Source organism: Strongylocentrotus purpuratus, unplaced genomic scaffold (assembly GCF_000002235.5).
Source record: "Strongylocentrotus purpuratus isolate Spur 01 unplaced genomic scaffold, Spur_5.0 spur5_contig_867, whole genome shotgun sequence".
Classification (NCBI taxonomy): Eukaryota; Metazoa; Echinodermata; class Echinoidea; order Camarodonta; family Strongylocentrotidae; genus Strongylocentrotus; species Strongylocentrotus purpuratus.
This window is the reverse complement of record NW_022145576.1, coordinates 1671160-1694695: the sequence shown is the minus strand read 5'-3', so window position 1 is coordinate 1694695 and position 23536 is coordinate 1671160. Positions and strand designations below refer to the sequence as shown.

General features: G+C 37.7%; 1 protein-coding gene across 1 annotated transcript in view; it reads left to right on the top strand.

Moving 5' to 3' along the window:
- Positions 1-4732: 4732 nt before the first annotated feature.
- The window catches only part of LOC591536 (P2X purinoceptor 4), a 67841-nt gene continuing 49037 nt past the window's right edge, over positions 4733-23536 (top strand). Inside the window, exons 1-4 of the mRNA XM_030974947.1 lie at positions 4733-4827; positions 7713-7890; positions 8486-8557; positions 9404-9479. Of these exons, the coding sequence (XP_030830807.1) occupies positions 4733-4827; positions 7713-7890; positions 8486-8557; positions 9404-9479 (421 nt within the window). The remainder of the gene's footprint in view (positions 4828-7712; positions 7891-8485; positions 8558-9403; positions 9480-23536) is intronic.

Genomic DNA, 23536 nt, shown 5'->3' with positions numbered 1-23536 from the left:
GCCAGTATACATTTTCTTCCAAAATTGTTTGGCAAATGTCATTTATTTGTAATCTTGAACATTCAGTGTAAGTTTCGTTTGATTCTGTGAGAATTATTATTATTTTTTTTTTACCAGAACTGGAGTTTATCTTTAATCATGCTTTTGACAATGTTCGTGTTCGACGTTCCTATGTTGTGGTGTATCTCGGCATGCATAAGATACCGTCTTCATATTTGGCATATCTGGACAGTAAAGTGAGACGGGAATGTAGTCACATGGAATTTGGGTCTTGTTCGTTGGTCCTACGTTATGGAATATTTAGGATACTAATGACAGAAGCGTGACAACTATAGCTCGGTATATAAATAAGACGCGTTTCTCATCACGTATAATCTTAATCTTCTTCGCTGTCCTTACATTGTGCATTTCCTTGACATGCTTTACGGTACAAAGATAACGTCCTGACATCCGACATGATTGGACAGTGGAATAAGACGATTTTTTCTGTCGTATTTTTAAATGTCAAGCAGTATGTCTTTACACCCCCTAAGAATCCAAATCATATGTGATTACAATCAATCACCGAATGCGTCTTTAATTCATAGCTTACATTTGGTTTCAGATAAAGATAGAGTCGTATCTTCTAGATCGGTTCTGACTAGGGTTTCGTTGACACGGATCGTTCTTCTCTTATCAAAGTACAATCTCATCCGTACATCTTACATCATAAAAGACATCGTCACTTTCACGATTGGCTTGATCAGTGATTGAGACATTAAAAAAATGCTACATGTGTGCATTCATCCGATGTTCACTCCTTTAATTCATGTTAAATGTTTGCCAATCATACGCTTCGTGCTACTTTCCTACGAATGTCACCTTCATTGCACATCAGTAATACAGCACTCAAGATTGAATACGTGGGACCATGGTGTGACTATTATGGGAGAATTTAAAAACTTTGGAATCAGTGAGCTAAATTCTGTGTCCTTGGTGACGATTTATGCACCCATTGGGGATTCCAAAGACGGAAATCCTTCCTATCAATATCTGATCTCATTTTACAAAATTTAAGAGGATGAAACCAAAAAATGCTTAATCAATCGTGTTTAATTTCTTGTAAACTGGCCGACTTTCTTTGCTATTGGATTAGGATCACACCCCCATTTACCCATTAGAGGTAAAGATAGGAGGTATGAAGATTTAAGCTTCTGGACATGTCCCGCCACAATGTTATGCTCATTCGCTTGTTAATAAAGGGTGTATTTGACCTTATCATGTGTACAAAGAATCCACAAATCCAAAGTAAAATGTTAAACAGTGGTACTTTAAAATTTAGACGAACGTGATGTTATTCATGGACGACTGATCTAAGGGATTTAAGGTTCTCACATTTAGTGACAGGCAAAGGAACCAAACAAAACACACTGAGAGAGAGAGAGAGAGAGAGAGAGAGAGAGAGAGAGAGAGAGAAAGAAGAAGAAGCGAGAGGGAGAAAATAGGATCATTACAAAAATCGTAATGGAAAGAGATACGGGAAGAGAAGGGGCATAATAGTCAAGTGATTTACCCTAAAATGAATATAGATGTACAGGAAGGTATGTCAATCATACGTAACAATCATTATGTGTAAACGCATCATTCGGTTAATTTATATTTAAAAGAAGAAAAGGGAAAGACACATTGGTTTTCACAAGCAAAGAAGCCAAATTTCACGTGATGGCACACAAATATACATAATAGACGCCACTTCAGTATCTTTCAAGCTTACTACGCCGCCCTGAAAGACAATAGTTTTTTTTTTTCTTCCGTTTTTATTGTTATTTCTGAAACTTTTACAGAGTAAAAGCAATGAAAGACCATAGTTGCTATGAGTCTGACCAAGCAACATATTGTTACGAGCCAACGCATCTCGATCCCATTGCGACTCCTACGTGCTGAATTATTTGTTTTCAATTCAACCGTGTATCAATTATTCCGAATCCACGATTGTTGCTCGTTCAGAGATTTATAAAAAAAAAAAAAAAAACAGTTATTAGAGCAATAAAGAAACATTATTAATGACTAGACAGTTGTTAGGGTTTAAATCAGCGTTTGGATGGTACTTGTGTCGTCCATGATCGCCATGGGTCTCGTTATCAGCCAATGTGTCTCTGCAAGTCTAAAGCGAAACGGAGGCGACGCGCTATTTGAAAGAGAGGGAGTGGGAGATTTAATCGTGCATCATTGTGCAAAGAATAATCCACGGTTTTGACGAAATGTAGGAAAATGGGCTTTACATACTAAAGAGTAATTTAGAATGATGACAAAACCCGCAGGGAATGAAACGGGGGAAATTAGGCAAATAAACAGAGATGAGCAGAGTAAAACAAAAAACAGAGTGATGTCGATTAAGAGAGAACTAAAAATCGAATTGAATATATTTGGTAAATCCACAATTCTACGGATTTCTTATTTAAACATTTCCTCGTGAAGCGAATTCATTTTATTTAGAGCATGGCACAATAAATTGTCACAATTATTTCTATAACGGTAATGCGGTGTATAAACTACTGTCTAGTGATGGGAATGGATAAGATATCATCCACATTCCAAGCTAATTTCATATTCTTTCCTGTCTGCGGGTGTTTTCTTTGAATACATTTTGCGAAACCTCATTCGCGGAAGACGCTCCTAACACAGGTTTGTTATTCCACCAAAGGACTGTCTAGGGCCGTCCAGAAATACGCCAAGAATGCGGTTAAACTAACTTGAATCTAAGTCGAAAGGCACGTCTTCGGATCGATGTTGTCTACCTTCTGTCAACTACTCCTTGGCCTATCGTAAAACACCCCAAAGCGAGTCCATTACGACTTTTGGTTGTCATCGAACCCTTCAGCAAACATCAAACACCAGGTTTACAGGTGTCTTGAGATGCTGGATCTCGTCTCCAAGTGAATATTTGATTTGTTGTGTTACGTCAGCGGTGCTGTCTTGGAAGAAAAAGCCCGCACTGTAAGTTCTCGTCTAGCCGCCGACCCTATCTAATTTATCAATAATTAAGACAACTCACGTTCAATATTTCATATTGATTCGACCTCATCTTGTCACTTTGGAAATGTCAGGATGGGCTCGTGAATGACTTTGATCATAGAAGACGTCATTCTGAAGATAGAAGGTGTTTAAGAAGCTGACGAGATAAGTTCAACGTCCAATAATATAAAGGTCGGTCGAGTTACCTATGAGACCATTTTTAATCAACTTTTAGGAATATTCCTACACCACTTTATTGTCCAATTAATCCTTACATGTTATTACATGATCTACACTTTCCAATTTACTCTACTTAGTACTTTTTTCTATCGCAGTGTATGAATTTACAGTGTACATTGAAAGGAGCGATATTTCACTAATCACTATCAACACATTTCCAAGTTGTTGTAATGAGTAATACCTGCGCATGAACCGTTGTAGTTACTGGTGAAATGGTAAAGCACCATGCTATAAAACTCTCAATATAAGTTATTGTGATTCTTTAGGGTGGGGAACAATTCTGGAGTGTCGATACATTTCGAGAAACGATGGGGGGGGGGGAGCAAAATGAAAATAGTCTGAAGCAGATGCTCCGTAGGAGATACAGTTAATGCTGTGATCATCAGGGGCGAATATTCCTCCAAGTGGCGTAGCTACGAGGGGGCACGTGACCCAAATCAAAATGCTGAAAAACAAGAATGAGAGAGAGAGAGAGAAAGAGAGAGAGAGAGGGGATGGGTTAGGTAACTTGATAATGAAATAGACACGTTCCCTTCCCACACTATCCCAACTCGATGTTTTTTTTACCATATTTACTCATTAGATTTATTCATTAACCGAGAAAGAAAGTTAAAGATGAAGTTGAGTTCTGGTCATGCGATTGCATTGTGAAAGGAACAGTGTGGAATCGACTAGAAAAGGTTGATCATCTAGCATATAAGAATTTGTGTGTATTGCAAGGTTCTGGAATCATCAAAATGATAAGAAGTTTGGCCAATCTTGGTTAAGTTACAAACACTGTTCGCAGAAAGACGTATATGGGACTACACGAGCACGTGGCGTAAAAAACCTAACCCCCCCCCCCCCAAGTTCTACGATGAACATGACATATTTAGAATATGAAGGCATTTGAAGAGCCATGCTTTTCAGGAAACATGTCTTATCTGATGTTCTTCCACACTTGCATAATAAGAATGATAAAGTTCACAAATTATTTTTCACCTCTTTCCAGAACTCAACCTTCTCTTTAACCCCCTTCCACATCCCCCCCCCCCCCCCGACATCGCTTCTTCAGTGACTAAACTCACGCTACGCGTCCTCCATCCTTCCAAAGTAGAATTCTATTTTCAGAAACCTCCTTTTCCGAAACGATTGACTTATAATAAGTATATTATGCTCATTAAACATCCGCTGTATGTTTTTAAAGACGCTTAGAAGTGGGCTCTCATGGGGAATTTGACATATTTCGGGTTTTCACTAATCACAGGTTTTGTCAGTCATCAGGATAAGCCTACAATTTTTTGACCAACCGACCTTATGTAATGTTCTGCATTTTCCATCAATCACCCCAAATGGAAGAGTCAGTATCTTACGTTTCCCTCACCCGAAGACTCTCCGAGAGACTGGGAGGGGTATTTCTTGATGGGACTACTAAGTCTGGTGTCAGCGAATCATGACCTTCTGCTTCTGGAAGCAGATGACTGTCTCCCTTTAAGAGGAGGGGGAATGGGGGCAGACGATGTTGGCCGTAGGAACAAATGATGTTGGTCTCCTGACTTTTGCCATGCCTGTCCATGAATCACTCTCCCGTGGGATTGCTACCGTATTTGACAAGTAATTAAGATCTTATTACACGGTGGGCAAAGTAGCACGTTAACCCCATACATGTATTACACGTGTCTTGGCTTATGAGGTTCGGGGTCACTGCTCGTTCATTATTTAATCATGGGTTTGACACAGAATATAATATTTCCAACATCAACAGCATAGGAAGTACCATTTTTTATCAAATAATACACCTTGCACATGATTTGATTTGATTTGATTTGAGTTTATTCGTCCACAATGTGGAAATATGCTTTCCACCAGCATTACAATGATACGAGAAACAGAGTACAATAATATGAACATATGAACAATTAAGCAAGCAATTTCAGAACAGAAAAGATCTCGTCATTTCACATAAATAATACAAAATTGTTTAAGCCATCCAAAATTGTTAAACTTGATTAGATGATTAGAAATATCTTTGAAATAGCTTTATGATAACAGTTTATAAATTCAAATAATTATAATCATTATTGCTATTGTTATTATTATTAATATTATTATTATTATTATTATTATTATTATTACAATTATTATTATTATTATCTCTTAACGAATTGGTTGAACATGTGGATAGAGTTTGGTACGAAGGATTGGCGGAAGCGTGCTCGGTTTGTGCGTGGGACGTTTAATCGAATTCCAGAACGGTTGAAAGAATACTGGGTGTTGAGAGGGTGACTTTGATCTTTCATGATTTTGTTTGTTTTGGACATGAGTCTCTGTTCGAACAAACAGTTTATATCAGCCAAATCATGCCCTATCACTCTCTGTGCCGCTCGCCGCACCCGGTCTAAGCGAGTCCGGTTTTTCTGGGTCCCATTTCCGTAAAAGCAAATCACGTTGTATGTTAAAATGCTTTGTATTAGTGACTGATAGAACAAAACCAGAATTGTTCTGTCAACGTGAATATTTTTCATCATTCTCAGAAAGTAGAGTCTTTGGTTTCCCTTCTTACACAATGTTTGTGTGTTTTTAGTCCAGTCTAAAGTGTTGGTAACTATGCTTCCCAGGTACTTGTACTCCTTCACCTGTTCAACCTCCTTATTATGAAGAAATAACGGATCGTGTTTATTTGATTTTTTCCGAAAGTCAAACACCATTTCCTTTGTTTTAGATACGTTTAAGTGGAGGCAGTGCGCATCACACCACTCAATGAAAGCCTTCACCGTTGTGACATAGTCATTTACATTCTCATCAGTAAGATGTCCAGTGATTACCATATCATCAGCATATTTTATGATATTACAATTTTCATTGTCACTGATAATTTTACTAGTATACAGGGAGAAAAGGGCGGGGGATAAAACACATCCCTGCAGGGCACCTGTACTAATTACCTTGGTACAAGATTTAATCATTCCCAATCTTACTGCCTGAGGTCTTTCTAGCAAGAAATTGTGAATCCATAGAACAAGTTGGGGAGAAGTTGGGGCATCTTCTTATAAGTTGGGGCATCTTCTTATAATAATTATGATAATGATGACAATACTATTATCAATGACAATAATGATGATGATTAAAATAGTAGTAATACTACAAATAATGATGATGATATATATTCAAATTCAAGATCCAAAAATGGGAGGACAGCGATTGGGAACTTTGATAGACCTACACATCCTTATTCTCGCATGCACAATTGTGCATGTATTTCTAAGAGAGTCACTAAAGTTGTTTGCCTTTGTCAAATGTCTTTCTTTGAAGAAAAAAAAAAATATTCATAATTGCCATGCGATTTTCTTAATATTAATTGTTACATAATCTACCCATCTGGTAAAAACTGCAAGAAGATGCTTCTCACGTCTGAATCAGTATTAGGTAGACCTACCAATTCCTGTTCCGGTCAAAAAAGACCATCCGTGAGAGTGCATCGTATGAGCAGGTGATCCCTCTCCAGGGGTATTTACTCTAACAAGTATAATTCTTCCCAGCATTAATTCAACCAGTATAAGGCCTTGTCAGTAGGGTCACTGGACACTGGACACGGCGGAAGATTATCAGAGCGTAATCGATGTTGACCTCATTAGTTCGCTACCTATGCTTCACTTTAATTTCATCTTTTCCTTTCTTTCGAAGAGGTGATTACGATGACTCCTTGGCTGGCAATCAGCCGTGTTGATGCCTGCTCCTGAGAGTGTGAAAATGGCTTTTCAGTGTCAGCCCCTCTCATTTAAGATACAAAAACAATTAAGGGGTTTGATGTATATATGATGGATAAGAATTTTGATATTTTCGAGTGTTATCTTGAAATATAATGTCGTCAAAACTATTAGGCGGTTGGTACTCAAATGTAGGACTGTGGTAAATGTTGATAGAACACATTTAGATGTTTGAAACTGTGTACAATGTGATGGACATGGATAGCATCTCTGGATATATCGAATATATTTGATAGAATTTCATGGAAAAGAAAGAAATATATCAAGATAACCATATTTCATAATCATATTTGATATTGACTTCCTATATATTGCTCATGATATGCCAGGTGGTAGCACCTAAGGTCTTCACATACGTAATGTTAACCATGCATTACGTTGGCAAACGATTACGATGATCACAGCGTTCACGGAACTCCTCTTTACTTCGTCCAAGAGTGGAACACGTAGATCGACTTTTTTTTCTTTTTCAAAGGACATCAGAGCCGTGCTGAAATGCAAATCCTATGATCCTCACCACATCTCCATTCACATTATGCAAGTCAGTGTTAATTATTCACCAACAGAACATTAATACATTTAATTTGTACCATGTTCAAAGAAAGTTTAGAAGTCACGTGCAACAAACTGTTACCCAATCGAATACATCAATTAGTACATCTATTTATTGCGATAACGACTTTAAAATGTTGTAATAAATATATTCTTATTTGCTTTTCATTTTTCCATTAGGTACGTCATTTTCTGGCAAAAGGGGTATCAGAGCACAGACAACGTTGAGGGCTCGGCAACTTCAAAGCTAAAAGGGGTTGCCTACACAAACATATCCAATTCTTCCGACCTCAGAACACCCTTCCCAGAAAGATACACCAGAGTGTGGGACGTCTCAGACTACGTCATACCTGCACAGGTAGCTATCACTAATAAACAAGATCGCATAGGCTTTCGAGAAGCCAATTTAATGGCGATTTCAATACACTATCGTATCGCCTGTAGAAATCATATTCCGATAATTATGTCCTTCGTTTCGCATTTAGATGAATTACGCATTGCATTACATTAGTCTTACTTTTGTTAAAGTTTTTGCGATCGTATGATAATTTGTAAAGGCATAGTAATAATAGGTTGACAATGGTGAAAGAAATGTGTTAAAGGTATTTGAACATGAATAAATATTTAGCAGTTTTATCACAAACTTTCAGAAGTACATTAAATATATGTATCATTCACTTTTATTGTTCTTAATCCAAATTGTTCACCATAATTATTTTCAGTTCTGTAAATTCAAAAGGTTTTAGCTTTAAACAGCAATATTAAATATATGGTACAAAATATGAAAATATGATTGAATGAAAAATCATAAAGCTCAACCATATTCAGCCGTCATATATTCAGATATTGATGTAATGTCTCTTTTTAATTGGCAATCCTTGTTAGATTTTATCTTATACTTATCACCAAAATGTCCAATTTTTAATGTTTTGCTTTTGCCATTTTCTCCTTAGCAAACAAACGGGTTTTTCGTCATGACAAATATGGTTTTATCACCCATGCAATCGAGAGGCGCCTGTCCGGAAGTGAGTATAACTTTCCTTTTCTCATTCGATTTTATCTGTCTATCAATCTTGATGGATCTCTCTTTCCTCTCCTTTCTTTTATACTTCCTCATTTGTTCATGTTATATTGTAAAGCAGCATCGGAGGAACTAACACTTCAACAAGCTCTGCTTCAAGTTAGTTCCTCTTTTCTCGTGCTTTTTCTATTATATTTGTCGTTTAATTGCATATTTTTTGTGAAATAATTATTCTTGTATTATGTTTTGCATGAGATATAAAACCATTTAAATATTTTCTTCATCTATATTTCATACGTCTTTTTGTTTCCTTTTGTCCGTCTTTCTCTCCGTAACTATCTTACATTATAACCAATTGAAATTCTCTAATTATTGTAAATATCATTCGTACTTCTTTATCATGATATCTACCTGGAAACTGTAAGCGATTATGCGGTTAATACATTACAATACATGTTTGCAAAAAGTGGAAAGTGATTTGCAATCATAATTAATGCTAGATGTATAAAGTTAACCATACTTGTAGATCGTAAATTACAGTCTAATTTGTGACATATATGATGTAAACGTTAGAAAATACAATTACTTAATGTTTAAAATATGAAGTGCCACATGTCAAGTATGTTTTCCCAAATATAGTTTGTAAAATCCGACCTTCAAATCGACAAAAAGCTATTGCAACATGTAATGTTACATAATAATTATCTCTGAAATATTGCGATCTTGCTAAAAAATATGTCCTCATCCATTCCACCCGCCCCTCTCTCTTTCTCTCTCTCTCTCTCTCTCTCCCCTCTCCCTCCCCCTCCCTCTCTCTCTCTCTCTCTCATTTCCTCCATTTTGTTCATAGGATCCCGAGATTGATAGAGATGCATGCACGACTGATGTTGAATGCAAACCAGACGAGGGCATTATAACAGGCAATGGTGAGTAAAAACGAGTTTTAATAGTTTTCACTGAGGGCTACCCCCCCCCCTCCCCCTCCTGCCTTCCTATGCCTAATCATGGGGTATCATCACATCGTATTATTGAATAACACAGAGACTTCAATTATTTTAATGATTTTGTAGTGAATATCTGCGTAATCCTACCCGAGGTTTGAGAAATAAGTTCATATCTTCAGTAGATGCAATTAGATTTAATTTCCATTGATGACGTCTGGTTTGACTGATATGAATAAGGGAGTTTACAGATAGCACATGGTACAAATGACCCCAAATATCCACAGATCTTTTACACATGGAGAAGTTCCACTTTGAGCATCTTAGAATAATAACTGCCAAAGTCCTAGATGTGCTTCATGAATACCTTTTGTTTGCCCTCTTGAAAAAGAATACTTCCACCTGCGTATCTTAGAATGTACCGTTGGTGCATAAATGAATAATGTTACATAACTTTCATGAGCCCATATCCAGTATTCATCTCTGTGGGTTTTACCTTTTTGGTACAAATGACCTTTATCTGCTCATGCTCAGACTGCAACCGTAAACTGGCTTATTGATGAGGGTGAATCAGAAGAACCAGACCACCTGCTCCCGGACAAATAACCCCGGATAAACACTCCCTGACAATCGTTCCCATGGCAATTACACCCGGACAAGTACTCCCGGACAATTACCATCTAGGACAATTACTCTATAGACAACTACCTCATGAAATCTAGTGGGATATACTCAGACGCCTACCTTGAGAAAAGGACGGTTTTCCGGGCTAAATGTCATGTGGAATAAGTGTCTGGTTGTAATTGTCCGGGAAGTTATTGTCCTAGTAGTTCAAGAAGGGAAGAACAGTTAAGGATTTCGGTGAGAATCCGGAAACCTTCTTCTCAGTTGATTATTTCATAAAGTTCAATATAGTGTCACGAATCTTTGGTCCTTGTTGATGTATTTCTGTCATTTTTCGTTTGAGTGAGCAAACAATAAATTACGCATAAAAGAAAAATCGAAAGAAACTTTACACCGCTTGGCGTTCATTATGCAAATATATTTGATTACACTATGATACACTGGCAGGGAAGTAGATTGGTGGAGGTAAATATAAGACTCCATCCACACCATGGAGACCAATGGAGCAGAAACACGAAGTTGCAAACCATCCAGAGACTCCTAATAAATTGCGTTAATGACTAATTAATTATATAATTACACATCTTTATTCTCAATTTTCTTATGTATAACTGACTTTCTTATAAAACTGAAGATATGGCGTATATATTAATACTGAATGAACGCCACTAAACTATTACAAACAACAACAACAACATGGAGACCGACAACAGACGGAACCAAAATTATATTTCCCGATCTTTCGCCAACAATTGGATGGTTTGTAGTCGGCTTAGCGTCTGATTGGCGGTGTGAATTGAGCATAAAGGGAAAGACAATAACCTTTTAGTTTTAGTTTTTCTAGCAGGCCTGTAAGTGTATACTCCAGGTGTAAATTTTCAAACAAAAGGAACTAAAGTGGCACCTGTTTATCGGTTGGAAAATATCAATACAAGCTGTGTTTGTAAACGCCTGGGGTAAGAGCTAGGCTAGACTGTATGGCTATAATCGAACACACGGGCATTATTATGAATACTTTGAAATTGGGTGGGTATCTTTGTTTTGTTAATGATTTTGCGTTAGTGATATATTTTTCGTAGACTACGGATTATTGCTTGGCGATGAGGGATCTAAAGTAAAATAATGAATTTGGAGAGCCTGGATTGTTAGGAAGTTGTTTCGGAAAAATAATTTGTCATACTTTAGGTTTGATGACGCAAGAGAGAGGCCAGGTTATCATTGTTCCTGGAATTTCAGTTTTTCCAGACACTAAGATTATACATAGCTCGTTCTTAGAGTTGCTAAATTCCGTCTAGTTCATTCCAATAAGTGGCATGCAGGGGGAAAAGTTATCTGCATTTAAAAGTCGTTTAGAATTCGGTGATCAAGAATGAGGATATAAGAATAAATCACGCTCATAAATTAAATTAATCAGAAAATTCATCTGAACTAATTTCAGATAAACATGACGTAACTCCTAATCTGTCCACATGAATCATTGCGGTGGAATCAGTCAGTTCTGCTACGTCATAATAATAGCCAGAATAAAGCGGTGGGAAATGTGAGACCCATTGCAGACGTAGAAGATGAATGCATTGATAGATAAACACTTGTTATTAATGTGTGGCCACACACGTGCCTGTTTTAAAGTGGCGGAAACGGGATGCTGTTTTTAATGGTAACGCCTGTCTTTCGGGTCTGTTCGAATCCTTATGGCTTCTGACATTGCGAATACTCTAGGCAGGATTAACGTGAACACTTCCCCGTCCTGTCTTTGAGGAAAACACTGTTGGTCAAAATATAATAACCGCAATACATTGTCTGGTACTTCGTATCTTTAAAGAATACCCATTGATCTAATTCATGGTTGACCTGAGTGGGATTAAAGAAATATTACAGTGAATACGTCACCCAACCGATAACCAATCCCTTACCAAATAAAGTGCAACCTTCATCGCCTAGCTATACCCGTCTTGAATTGACTGTTGTATGAGAACGCAAAGCGACAAATTTGGCAATAAAATTTCCCGCCTAATCGAACTGCCCCGACCTTGGGGGACGCCAATTGAAACCCATTTGTATAACACGTCATGCCTGGGTTAGCTGAACTTGGAGAGAGTGTGAGAAGTAAAGGGGTAAGGAAAGAGAGAAAGAGAGATTGAAAGAGAGCAAGAGAGATGAAGAGGAGGGAATTGAGAGAGATTGAGAGGGGAAAGAGAGTGAATCAGCTATAAAAAGAGAGGAAAGGGAGAAGGGAGACAAGGGTAATAGGGAGATAGAAAGGTGGGAAGAGAGGGAGAGAGACAGAGAGAGCGAAAGAGACAGACAGAGAGAAAGACAGAGAAAGAGAGAGAGAGGAAGAGAGAGAAAGAGAGGGGAAGGTAACACATACCTGTAATAACAGAAGACGGGACTGAACCACGTGTCAAGGCCATTATCACACTCGTACTAACCCCTACTTAAAACCGATACCGAAGCCTGAATATCGATTGCCCTCCAGTCCGCCAGACGATAGGTCTGTTTTATGCAGACTTTTCCTTCTATAACGCTCAATTCTGCTTTCCGATGCGATAGGTTTTCTCCATGCCTACACTTTGTCCGTATTTTCATGAGCGCCAAAGGAAATGCAGCATATATGCATGTTAAACCGCCTAAAGTGCCGGCAAACCGCTCGACGCGATAACTTTGTTTTGAGTTTTGTTGTTGTTCAAGACTGTTGATGCAGTATTTCAATCATGTCCGCTCTACGATTCGTGACACGGGCTTCGTCGGACGTCGGTCACATGTCCTCGTCACACGTTTTTCCCCCTTTTAGTTCATACCTCAGTCACACCGATTGACCAGACTGCCCCAAACTTACCGATAACCGACAAACATTTCCCATTCGGGGTAAATTAAGGTTCCTCGGTTGTTTGTTTGGTATTGTTTTTTATTGGTCTATTATAACTCTGACGTCGTTGTGACAGGCAAATCACAATAATACATTTTTGAAGGGTTATCAAAGAAGTATGCACAAAAAAGTTGTTGGTGTGACATTTATGGAGTTTTTCAGGGTTAGATTTCCCTTTTTTCATAACAATAAAAATTACATATATAGGAAGATGACACCTAGTAAATTTGATTACTCGGGATGAATATTTTAGACGGTACGGGCTTCACGAATCAAATCCTCGCATTAATTAAAATATATATGTAAATCATATTTTGCGGCTACACGATCAATAAGACATTTTGAAATTTTGTTAAAATCGACCAAATTCAGGTAAATCTAAATAACAAATTTGACTTAAGACTACATTACTACAAAACTACATCTGCTTTTTTATTAAAATTTTTGTCGGGGTACCACCAGAATAATGAATACAACACCGGCGTAAATGTATTTTTATTTTTCTTACATTTTTTACAGTTATTTAGACATCTTTCTTCTTGAGCATAAAACAAGGCTGAAAAACAAATTTATTCCGAAAAATATTATTTGTTTCCTCATATTTTTTTTGTTTTTGTTATGCTACGAACATCTGATGTGCTCAGAGGGTAGACTAGATTAGTTCAAATGGGTTCAGGAAAGGTTTATTTGATTCATGCAGCATGTATTTCAACAAATCAGTATCTTCTTTCTACTGCAATTTAATCAGACGAACTATCGCAGGAGTTATCGCTCCCGTCATGCGTATCGATCGTCGATCGCTCAAACTCGCTTGCTCGTACATTAATGTTAATCAATCTACTCGCGAGAGAATGCGGCGGTTTTCTACAGAACAACTTTGGCTGGAAAACGACTAAGGTGGTTCATGTTTCGTAATTCAACCAGACGGTGAGGTATCCGTTTAGCTGAGAATGGCGCCGATTTAGGAATTAAAGAAATGCCGGGGCGTAACCATTCAAAAGATTAATGCTTTGAATACTATCAGTTTCATGATCTTTGAGGGATCGTACGTTGAAAGCGAGTAAACTTTGTAAATTCTCAGGGATATGCTTATGAATCTTATTAGGAATGTCTTGCTTTTACACAAGGTTCCCCTTTTAAAGAAATGTTGCATCTGCAGATTTCATGCGCATAGAAAAGACACCATTTGGTGTTTACCAGTCCAGTACGTAGTAATATCATCACTAATAGATCATATTCTAGTTTTATAGTGCTCTGTCTCCGATCGGATCATTGACTCATGAATAATTATTCATTGCAGGAGTGAGCCAGAATATCACATTCATGCCACATGAGCTGAAAAAGGAAGATTTTTGCACACTGTTGTTTTAAGAAGAAGAAAAAAACGTACTGAGGACTATTTGTCAAATGCGTGCGCTTGTTCTGCGCATAAGTGCTAGCTAGATATAGAAAGTCTCAACGGACTCGTTTTTAAGCTACCCACAAAATAAGAGTATGGGAACTTTGTCGTAGCTTGAAAACAAAGTGACCAAAACAAGGAACCAAGCAGCTGACAGCTCTGATATTATTCTCTTCCTGGATCCAAGTTCTGCAATTTTTCCCTTCTTAGCTCAGATGACGACGTATACGCATCATTGTCACTTAAAGGAAGACCGCGTCGCCATATTGAATTTAAAGTGGACGCGGAATTAAATATGGTTGGTGACTCTGATTTAATTTGGCGCTCATTTAGAGTTAAAGCTCGGTCTTTCAGGCTCAATTTCGGAGCGTTAGGCGAGTTAAAGGGTTGATTGCTTCAGTTTCTTCATTACGAGAGGAACACCCTTTCTTGGTGCTGCCCCTGTAATGTGAACTTCAACTTCCGACTCCTTTCAGAGGAACTTATCTCATTTATCTAACCCACTTCGTGATGTCATTTGATTACATCTATTACTTCTTCTTCCTCCTTCTTTCTTCTTCTTCTTCTTCTTCTTCTTCTTTTTTCTTCTTCACCTTCATCTACTTTTTCTTCTTCTTCTTCGTTATCGTCATCGTCATCTTCACCAGCGTCATCATCAATTTCTTGTTCTTCTTCTTTTTCTCATTTTTATTATCAGTATCATCATTGATATTATCATTTCTCTCTCGTCATCTAGAAAATGTTGCTCCTTCAAAACGTATGCATTATCATTGTTTTTATTATTTTCATTTTCATTATTATTATGAGTAGGAGAAGTAGCATTTTCATTATCAATATATTATCATTATTATTAATATGCTTATCCGGATTTAAACAATACCCTTATTCAACTGAATAAGTGGGTGTCTGCAAAAACTTCCCAATCAATCAAACTGGGTCACGTGTTGTAAAGAGCAACATTTATTCAATTTAATTTCTCCACACAAACTTGAAATCAAGAGAGCAGGTATGGCACCAAGGATTAACTACATCAGAGATTCATTACTTGATGATAGATACCATTGCGGGGAAGGGAGATCCGATTGTTACCGTGCCTTTCGTAGCCATAATCATGAAAATGTTTACCACGCTTTGACAACCCAGAAAACGGTATGATAATTATAAGAAAGCACCTTTTCTGTTTTTTGATTAATTATCACTCTGTACAGACCGAGTAATTATGACAGAGACGTCTTTATGGCGGTAGCATGTGTTCATTTATTTTATGATTAGCCGTGTTTATATTGGTTAGGAGCCAACTTGATCGGTGTGTCTCTTTCCGGGATGGTACCAGCCTCCTCCTCCTCCTCCTCCTCCTCCTCCTCCTCCCTCCTCCTCCTTCTCATCCTCCCCCCCCCCCCCCCCCCCCCCCCCCTCCTCCTCCTCCTCCTCCTCTTCCTCCTCCTCCTCCTCCTCTTCCTCCTCCTCCTCCTCCTCCGCCTCCTCCTCCTCATTTACCCCCTCTCTTTCCCTCCCTCACCCGGTAAAACGACATTTTCTCCGTCGACTCTTCCTGTGGAATTTATTTTGACAAGGATATAGGAATAGGTTGGGGTAAAGTTTTTGGTTGTTGTTGAATTTAATTTTAGTTAAGTTGACGACGGGATTTCGGGCAGCGAAGCGAATTTGAAATCGGATGATAAATTGTTATTTCCTAACGGCAATAAATCTGAGAACTGTTGACCATGTTGATTACTTGTGGATCAATTTTAGCTAATTTGTCGGCAAAGTTTGCCCGACCCCTTTCCTCCTGATTAAATGATCTTCCTACTCCCTTTGTCCCCTCTGTTTCTCGTCATATGTCCAATCATAACTCATATGTCTGATGGTTGTCTCAAGGGTCCTCCTTGTATGCTATGGCTGATTCAAGCTCGTCTCCTCCCAGGCGACATAATGTTTATATTCCAGGCGTGACATGCTGGGGCCATGTGTGTTCTGTGTGTGCATACACCACCATTTCTCCCAGGACTTCTCCAATACGCTCATGTCACGAATATGAACAGGGAGGCGTTGATTTAGCATAATTCCAAGTGCCTCTTTCTTTCACGCACATAAACAAATATACGTAAAAACACTGGCTTTTTCCTGCACAACATTTAAAATGTAATGCTACCTCAAACAAGTGTTTTTTCGCAATGTTCGCCTCCTCCTCCATCTATAAGGCATTGGTAATTGATTTTTTTTTTTTGGTATTAACTTGATATATATTCGAAAAAAATATAGTATTTTAAAATCAATCTTGACTCGCTTTAATCTAGAATCTTGAGTACGTCGGAAGTTGCAAAGTTGCTGACTTCTAAACATCATCAACGGAGTTATATAGGTTTTGTCCCCCGACTATATAGTTCCAGATACTAAAGGTTTTTTATGGGGGGGGGGGGTCAAGCTACAATGCTCTGATGACTACCATTTGGGGCTTTGTTTTGTCTCTTTCCTTGTTGTTGTTCTTGTAGTTGAGGCTGTTCTCGTTGTTGATTAGTTTTGTTTTTATTTCTTTCCTTCAATGTTGATTTGTCTTTAATAGATATGCTAACGATGGAAATTAGCAATGACGTCAAGAGTTGTTCATGTAATGTTTGCTCTGAGACCCAGGAGTATTCCATGGCGAGTATTTAACAAATATTAAATTTGTATGCATCCGCTTAGTAATTAAAGATCATCATTTCCAAGGTGTTTTGGCTGTGTGTCTTTTTTTTGTTTCACCAGGGGACCACTTGAAAAGAAGAAAACACCTTCCATTATTAATGATATGTTTAATGTTTTCTCATTATAATGGATAATGTAAGACGTATATTGTGGGCGAAACCCATTAAAGAGTAATCATAATGGTCGCTCATCAAATATTCAGCTCCATATCGGAGGATAATCATTTTTCGTCGGTAGTCTTTCGGTACAAAGAAGGACACCGCCATCCTAACGCGACAGGTAGTCTATTAAGTTAAACTCGTGTAGTTTAAAATGCTCTTTCTGTGCTGAATTGTACTCAAAATTATTTCGTAATTATATTTGTATTTAAAGGTATATGATCACTGATAGCACTGAGTCGTTGCGATTTTTTGGGGGGACCAAAAAAAAAAAAATGACCTCTTACCCCCCCCCCCCCCGCTTATTCAGCGGCTGGCTGAGTCGTTGCGAAATTTTCGGCCCGATTTATAAATGTTAAACCCCCCCCCCCCCCCCCCTTGAAAAAAATCCTGCGTACGCGCCTGCCTGTACCAAAAATGGCCTGTGTACAACAACAAATCAATGTTATATTACTTTATAAATTGTGAGCTACGAGGCGACGCTCCCACCCCACACCCTTATATGATATTCTTGCCGGGCGCTCCTACCCTAATATCGTGCAGTAGGTCCTTTGAAAGCCTTGTCCCAAAAAAGGCATTTGTACAACAACAAATCAATTTTATACAATTATTTGGGGCTCCAAAAATACGCAACAAGTAAAACAACATCAACAACCAGATCATTAAATTGTTCAAATATTTCCAACAGAAGGTTAACATTTTCAGATTTGATTCCATAGAAATTGTGAACGGCAAGTCACATTCCTCACCATTCTTAAGCAACTTGTAGATTGGCCTGTTTGAAAACTTTAGTCCGAGAAGTCATGGATGGATGAACGGACCCCCTTTTTCAATAAATTCGAGCATTATTCGAGCAATACATTTATTTTGGGGGTCATTAAAATACAATTTTGTGTATCGCTATATCAATAAGGTGGCACAGTAAAGGTTTCAGAACTTTCCTAAATCTCCTGGAAAGTTTGCTTAAACAGTACTTGAATATTTCATTTGCATGACATTGGATCTTTCACCGTCATGACGTCACACCAAGGGTATTGCTTTCACGACTGAATACTACTAACTACTTTAGGGCAATGCTGCTATTTGACGCACTGTGTCGTTTTTCTACGGAATCATCTAAAAGTTCGATTCTTCACTTGTTCTCAACGTCATTATGATCTTCCACAACCGCTCCAATGTTTGCAAGAAAGGACCGTTTCATTACCTTCCTTTGTCCCGCAGGAATGCATACTGAGCCCCAACCGAGTGGCAGAAAAAGCAAATACGGCTCGAACTGGCGCTTTCCCGACTGGAACAATGTCAATAAGGACGAAGTGCGTGTTTTCTGTCTAAACCTTGTTAATACACTTCTGAGAGTACTGAAGAAGGGAGAACCTGAGACGGGTAGCTTACCTGGCTTAAGGAGCAGAATTAGTTGATGGCCGCATCACAACCCATCTCGGCTTGCACCCGCTAGGGGTTGCTTGGTCTTCTCTAATACTTGGCTTTGCTTGGCGTTGAATCGCTTAAGGCGTGTGTACACAACCAAGCGAAACTACTCAATGCACGTGGTCTTTTTTAAGTAGTTATCTTGGCTCGGGATGTGGATCTTGTTAAGCTAGATGATACATAACGCTTGGTATCAGGTTACTCGGGAGAAGACATCAGGAAAAACAAGTTACCTGCATACGAATTCCCTATCGATATGATATGTGATTCCCCTGTGGTTTCAATGTTACGGGTACTTATATCTCTATTTTTGTCATTTTCGATCGTCTTCATTTCAAATAAAAGTTTTTTTCTTCTAAAATCTTCATAACCTTGACGGAATAAGTCAACATTCTTATCTCTTGTCGTAGTTGATCAAGAGATATATATCTATAAATAAAACTTGTACAGATTTTCAAATCTTTAGTACAATCAAAGTTCACTTCAAGATAATACAAATAATTGTTATCATAAGAATTCAAACTCGAATTCGATTTTTATTTCATTTCAAGCTTTACCAATGGTTCAGTTAAATTCAGTTGTTCTATATATAAGAGATATACATGTATATTAGGTTATTTGTTAAAAGAAATGGCCAAATACATGCACTTATTTACAAAAAAAACTACAAGAGGGTTTAATGAAAGAAAATAGGGGTAATTATTATGATTAAAACAAAGGCAAATGGCTTCTTAAGCATGTCAAGTCTGTTGTGCTTTTGAATTCCTTCTAACAATATGCTAACTTCAAAAGGAAATCTCGTACATGTAAAACCTTTCTTTTCAACAAGACGTTGCCTTGTAAAGTTGTTTCAAAGCTGTTTACGACCAGTCAAAGAGAGCCGACTTGACAAACAATCATTTTAAGAGAATCACTTCGATTTAGCTAATTTCCCAAGCGATTCCAGGGCGGCCGCAAGAACGGTTAATACAAAAGAAGGATTCGCGGGAGAAATCGAAGGGGTTCGACGGCGGGTAAAAGGTTATTATGTTTTGCGTCAAAATTAATCTATGGGACAATTTCACCATCATGCGCTGCTTGAATAAGTTTGTCTATGTAAATATGTATTATCATCGTTTTCCGTTATTATATTTCAAGTTGACAATGTGTTTTTATGACAAAAATAATTTCAGAGTTCAGCATAGTACATCATATTTTGTTCCATGATGTTCGAAATAAAATTACTTCTAATATAGTTTTCGGACTGCTTGTTTTTATTGAGCAAAAATGCACACTCAAAAACACTAAAACGACTGACAGCATCAATAGACTGCTTCAAGGTTTGGTACAATATTTATTTTATTTATTTATTTATTTCTGATATTTATACAAGGTGGCACATATCACCAATTTGGTGTTCTTCCATGAAGAAACTTTCAGGATTAATTGACCTGGTCGCTTGACTGGATGGTTTTTATCAGGTCAAAAACGAACAAAATATTACTTCATTAAAAATACATTTTCATGGAATGTAAAAGGCAAGAATAACCAGCCTGAGAATAACGCACAGTTTCCAAGTACGACGTGGGCATCGCCATTTTCTTGAAAACGTGACGTCTTAAGTCGTTTGTCGAGTAAATGTATTCAAATTTACGAATGTTTCCTTCCAAGGTGTGTGTGGCAATGAAGTATTTCATTCATCTGCTATTATCCTATGTACTACCATTGTCAGAACAAAAATGAATAGATAATTTGTTGCATTTCTGGGGTGAAAGTTTCGCATAAATGAAATAGATTTTTTTTTTCTACTGCTATATTTTAGTATTTGTTAATATATGAGTTACAATAATTGTTCCCCTGTTATGTATATTTTTTCTACTACTATATTTTAGTATTTTTTAATATGTAAGTTACAATTGTTCCCCTGTTACGTATTTTTCACCCAACATAAGTTTTACTTTCTCAGCTTTGATTTCCCCTCATTGAAAAGTAAAGGTTTTGTTATTGAATCAAAAATTATTTTCCGACTACAATACAGCTTGTTGCATGATGCATCTACAAGTTCCCCTGGTACGTCACATTATCAACAAAATGGTTGTGCCCACGACATGCTCAAAGGTATTTCATCATGCTAAGAATATCTTCATTTGTATATCTCTTGTACGCTTTCGTTAGGAATATTGTACATTAAAGGGCATACCTACGCTTATTTTTGGGGTGAATTTCCATTAAAATCCAATGTTATTCAGAGTTTTGATAGAATTGAACAATCTGGTTTTGTGAATTTTTCACTTTGTCAGATTATCCACACTCTTAACTTTGCATACACCGTCTATATTGTAGGGGTTTACAAGGGTGCAACTTCCTGTAGCTTCATGCATGCATTCTTACATCACATAAAAGATGAGCGCCTACATCGCGAGAAAAATAATGAACCGGAGGAGAGAAAATGAGAATCTCGCGCGTCTTTTCTTTGATAAAGCCGAGATCTGTTTGAGAGAGAGAGAGAGGTAAGATCGGATAAGGGTAATGAAAGACAGATCGGGTCAGAGATAAAGAGATGACATGATGAAGATAAGCCTCGCTCAAGATCACATTACATCCTGACATCTACCTAGAAGATGCACGGGGGCAAGAGGACATGTGGCCTCCCAGTCGAAACATCTGAGCGAAAGAAACTAAGAGGAGAAAAGGAGAGGAGAGGGGAACAAAAAAGTAAGATAAAGCTGATACGCTCAATTCCACATCCGCCCCTAATTGTAACCATTTTACATTAGCTATGTCATTCACGTAGTAAGGCAACCGACCCCAACCTCCGTCTCTCCTTTGCAAATACCTCTTTATCGTCTTGATCATTGCTATTCTACTCCTTCTACCTTATTCAAAAATCAGAAGAGGAAGGGTGAGCGAGAAAGATAAGAGGTATGAAGTGAGTGATAATAAGATAGATGCAATGGAGTAATAATGCAGCGAAAGAAGCATACAGAAATAGAAGAGGGGGTTAGGAAGCGAAGTTTGCGAAAGATTCATAAGTGAGAGGGGAGAAGGGGTGATGGGAATGAGAACACGTATGAGAAGGAGACAGAGAAAGATGATGAAGGGTTCGGAAGGAGAACAGTAATGTAAACCATTCAGTGCAATCTGTTGAGTCTTGATTTTCTTGATGAGTATTTCGGAGTTCCAAACCCCCTTCTCTTTCTTGACAGCTTGATTAATGTCGATCTTTCCTTGGAGTTTCATTTGTCGCAATCACCCCCAAAGGCCCAAAGGGTACATACACGTATACAAACTAAAGAAAGGGTCTACTTTAATCAAAAATCTGTATTTGTCTATCTAAACGACTTTTGATAATCATAATGATATTTACATATTTTCTGCATTTCTTATCCACCACGCAATGAGCGCAAGGCGTTCCAATTTTATTCCGGCTCTCGCTTAGCTATAAATGTCTGTGCCTACAGCTTTCAAGGTATTCTTTCCTACCGGTATTCATTTGACACTCGGATGGAAAGGGCAGACGAAGATTAAGGTCTTGCGAAAAGGGCATAGTGTCGCGCCGGGGCTCGAACCCACGACCTTCGCATAAAGACCAGTCAAAGGCTTCAATCACACCTGATTAGGTGTGGGGCATCTGTATGTTTCTATGGTTTAGACCACTCACACGTAACACCAAACAACTACAGACGATAACATACTATATAAAAAAAGACGGACTTTTCCATTCTTCATTGAAGTTTAATGGATCCAATGACTATGTACCCTCTACAAACAATAAAACTTTGCCAAAAATATGGAACAAATGCACATGAATAATTCATATCCTCATAATCATGATAGTTGTACCTTGTATCTTATTACTTCTAAGCGCCCCCCCCCCCCTCCCCAAAAAACAAAAAAACAAAAACAAAAACAAAACAAAACAAAACAGTCACCATGGTCACTGAATCATACGCATGTTGACATGTATAATGTGAATAATATGCCAGGCGTTTTTAAATCATTGCAAATCCAACATAATTCGGGGAATTTATTTTATAAAAAATACAACCCAAAACAGCCTATCCTTATTTGGCAATTTGTAAATTGTGTAAAGATCGTTGACTTCATTGAAACAAAAATAAGAAATTATAACACTCTTTCCAAGGCATGGTTTTGACCACGCGTCCGCATGGCTGCTACTACGCACAGCACGTTTTTCCAATGAAAGGATACCTTACAACACAAACGATAATCAATGGTCAAGTGTTGACCACCTGTTCACTAATAACAATAAAAAGGTCAAGGTTCAGAAAAAACACATAATGAGAATCGAAACAATTCACACGATTTAAACCAATCAATAACAATAAAAGAATATTATCGTTTTCGGTTAAAAAGCATAGTTGTATAAGCGAAATATTTCTAATCGATTTTTAAAATCTTTTTTTTATGGCATGATTGGGGTTAACTAAGTCCCTGATGTATAGTTGTTTCGAGTTCAAAATTCGGACAAATTTTTAGAGATATGCAAGTATTGTATCGAGTTGCTTTGGATGTAGAAGAGAAATTTAAAAAAAATGATTTTAAAAAACGGACAAATAATGAGGAAACTGTGGATTTTAAATGCTGAAATCGGTAGATGTAGAAAATATCAAATTGGCAAAAAGGCAACGGGAATTCAACTCCCCCATTTACTTTAAGAAGGAATACAAGTTTCCGGTTGCACTTAAGAAACATTTCCCTTGGGACTGTACTGAAATATACATGTCGGGTAACTTGAAGTATTGTGGTGTCCTATAAGAGAGGAAGAAAACCTACTCAGTAATACATGTGAGGGAAGTGGAGTCATCTTATTTATTTAAAGAAAGAAATTGAAGAGTTTCAATAAAAAATTCAATAAGGTCACAAGGCTGTTTTCGCC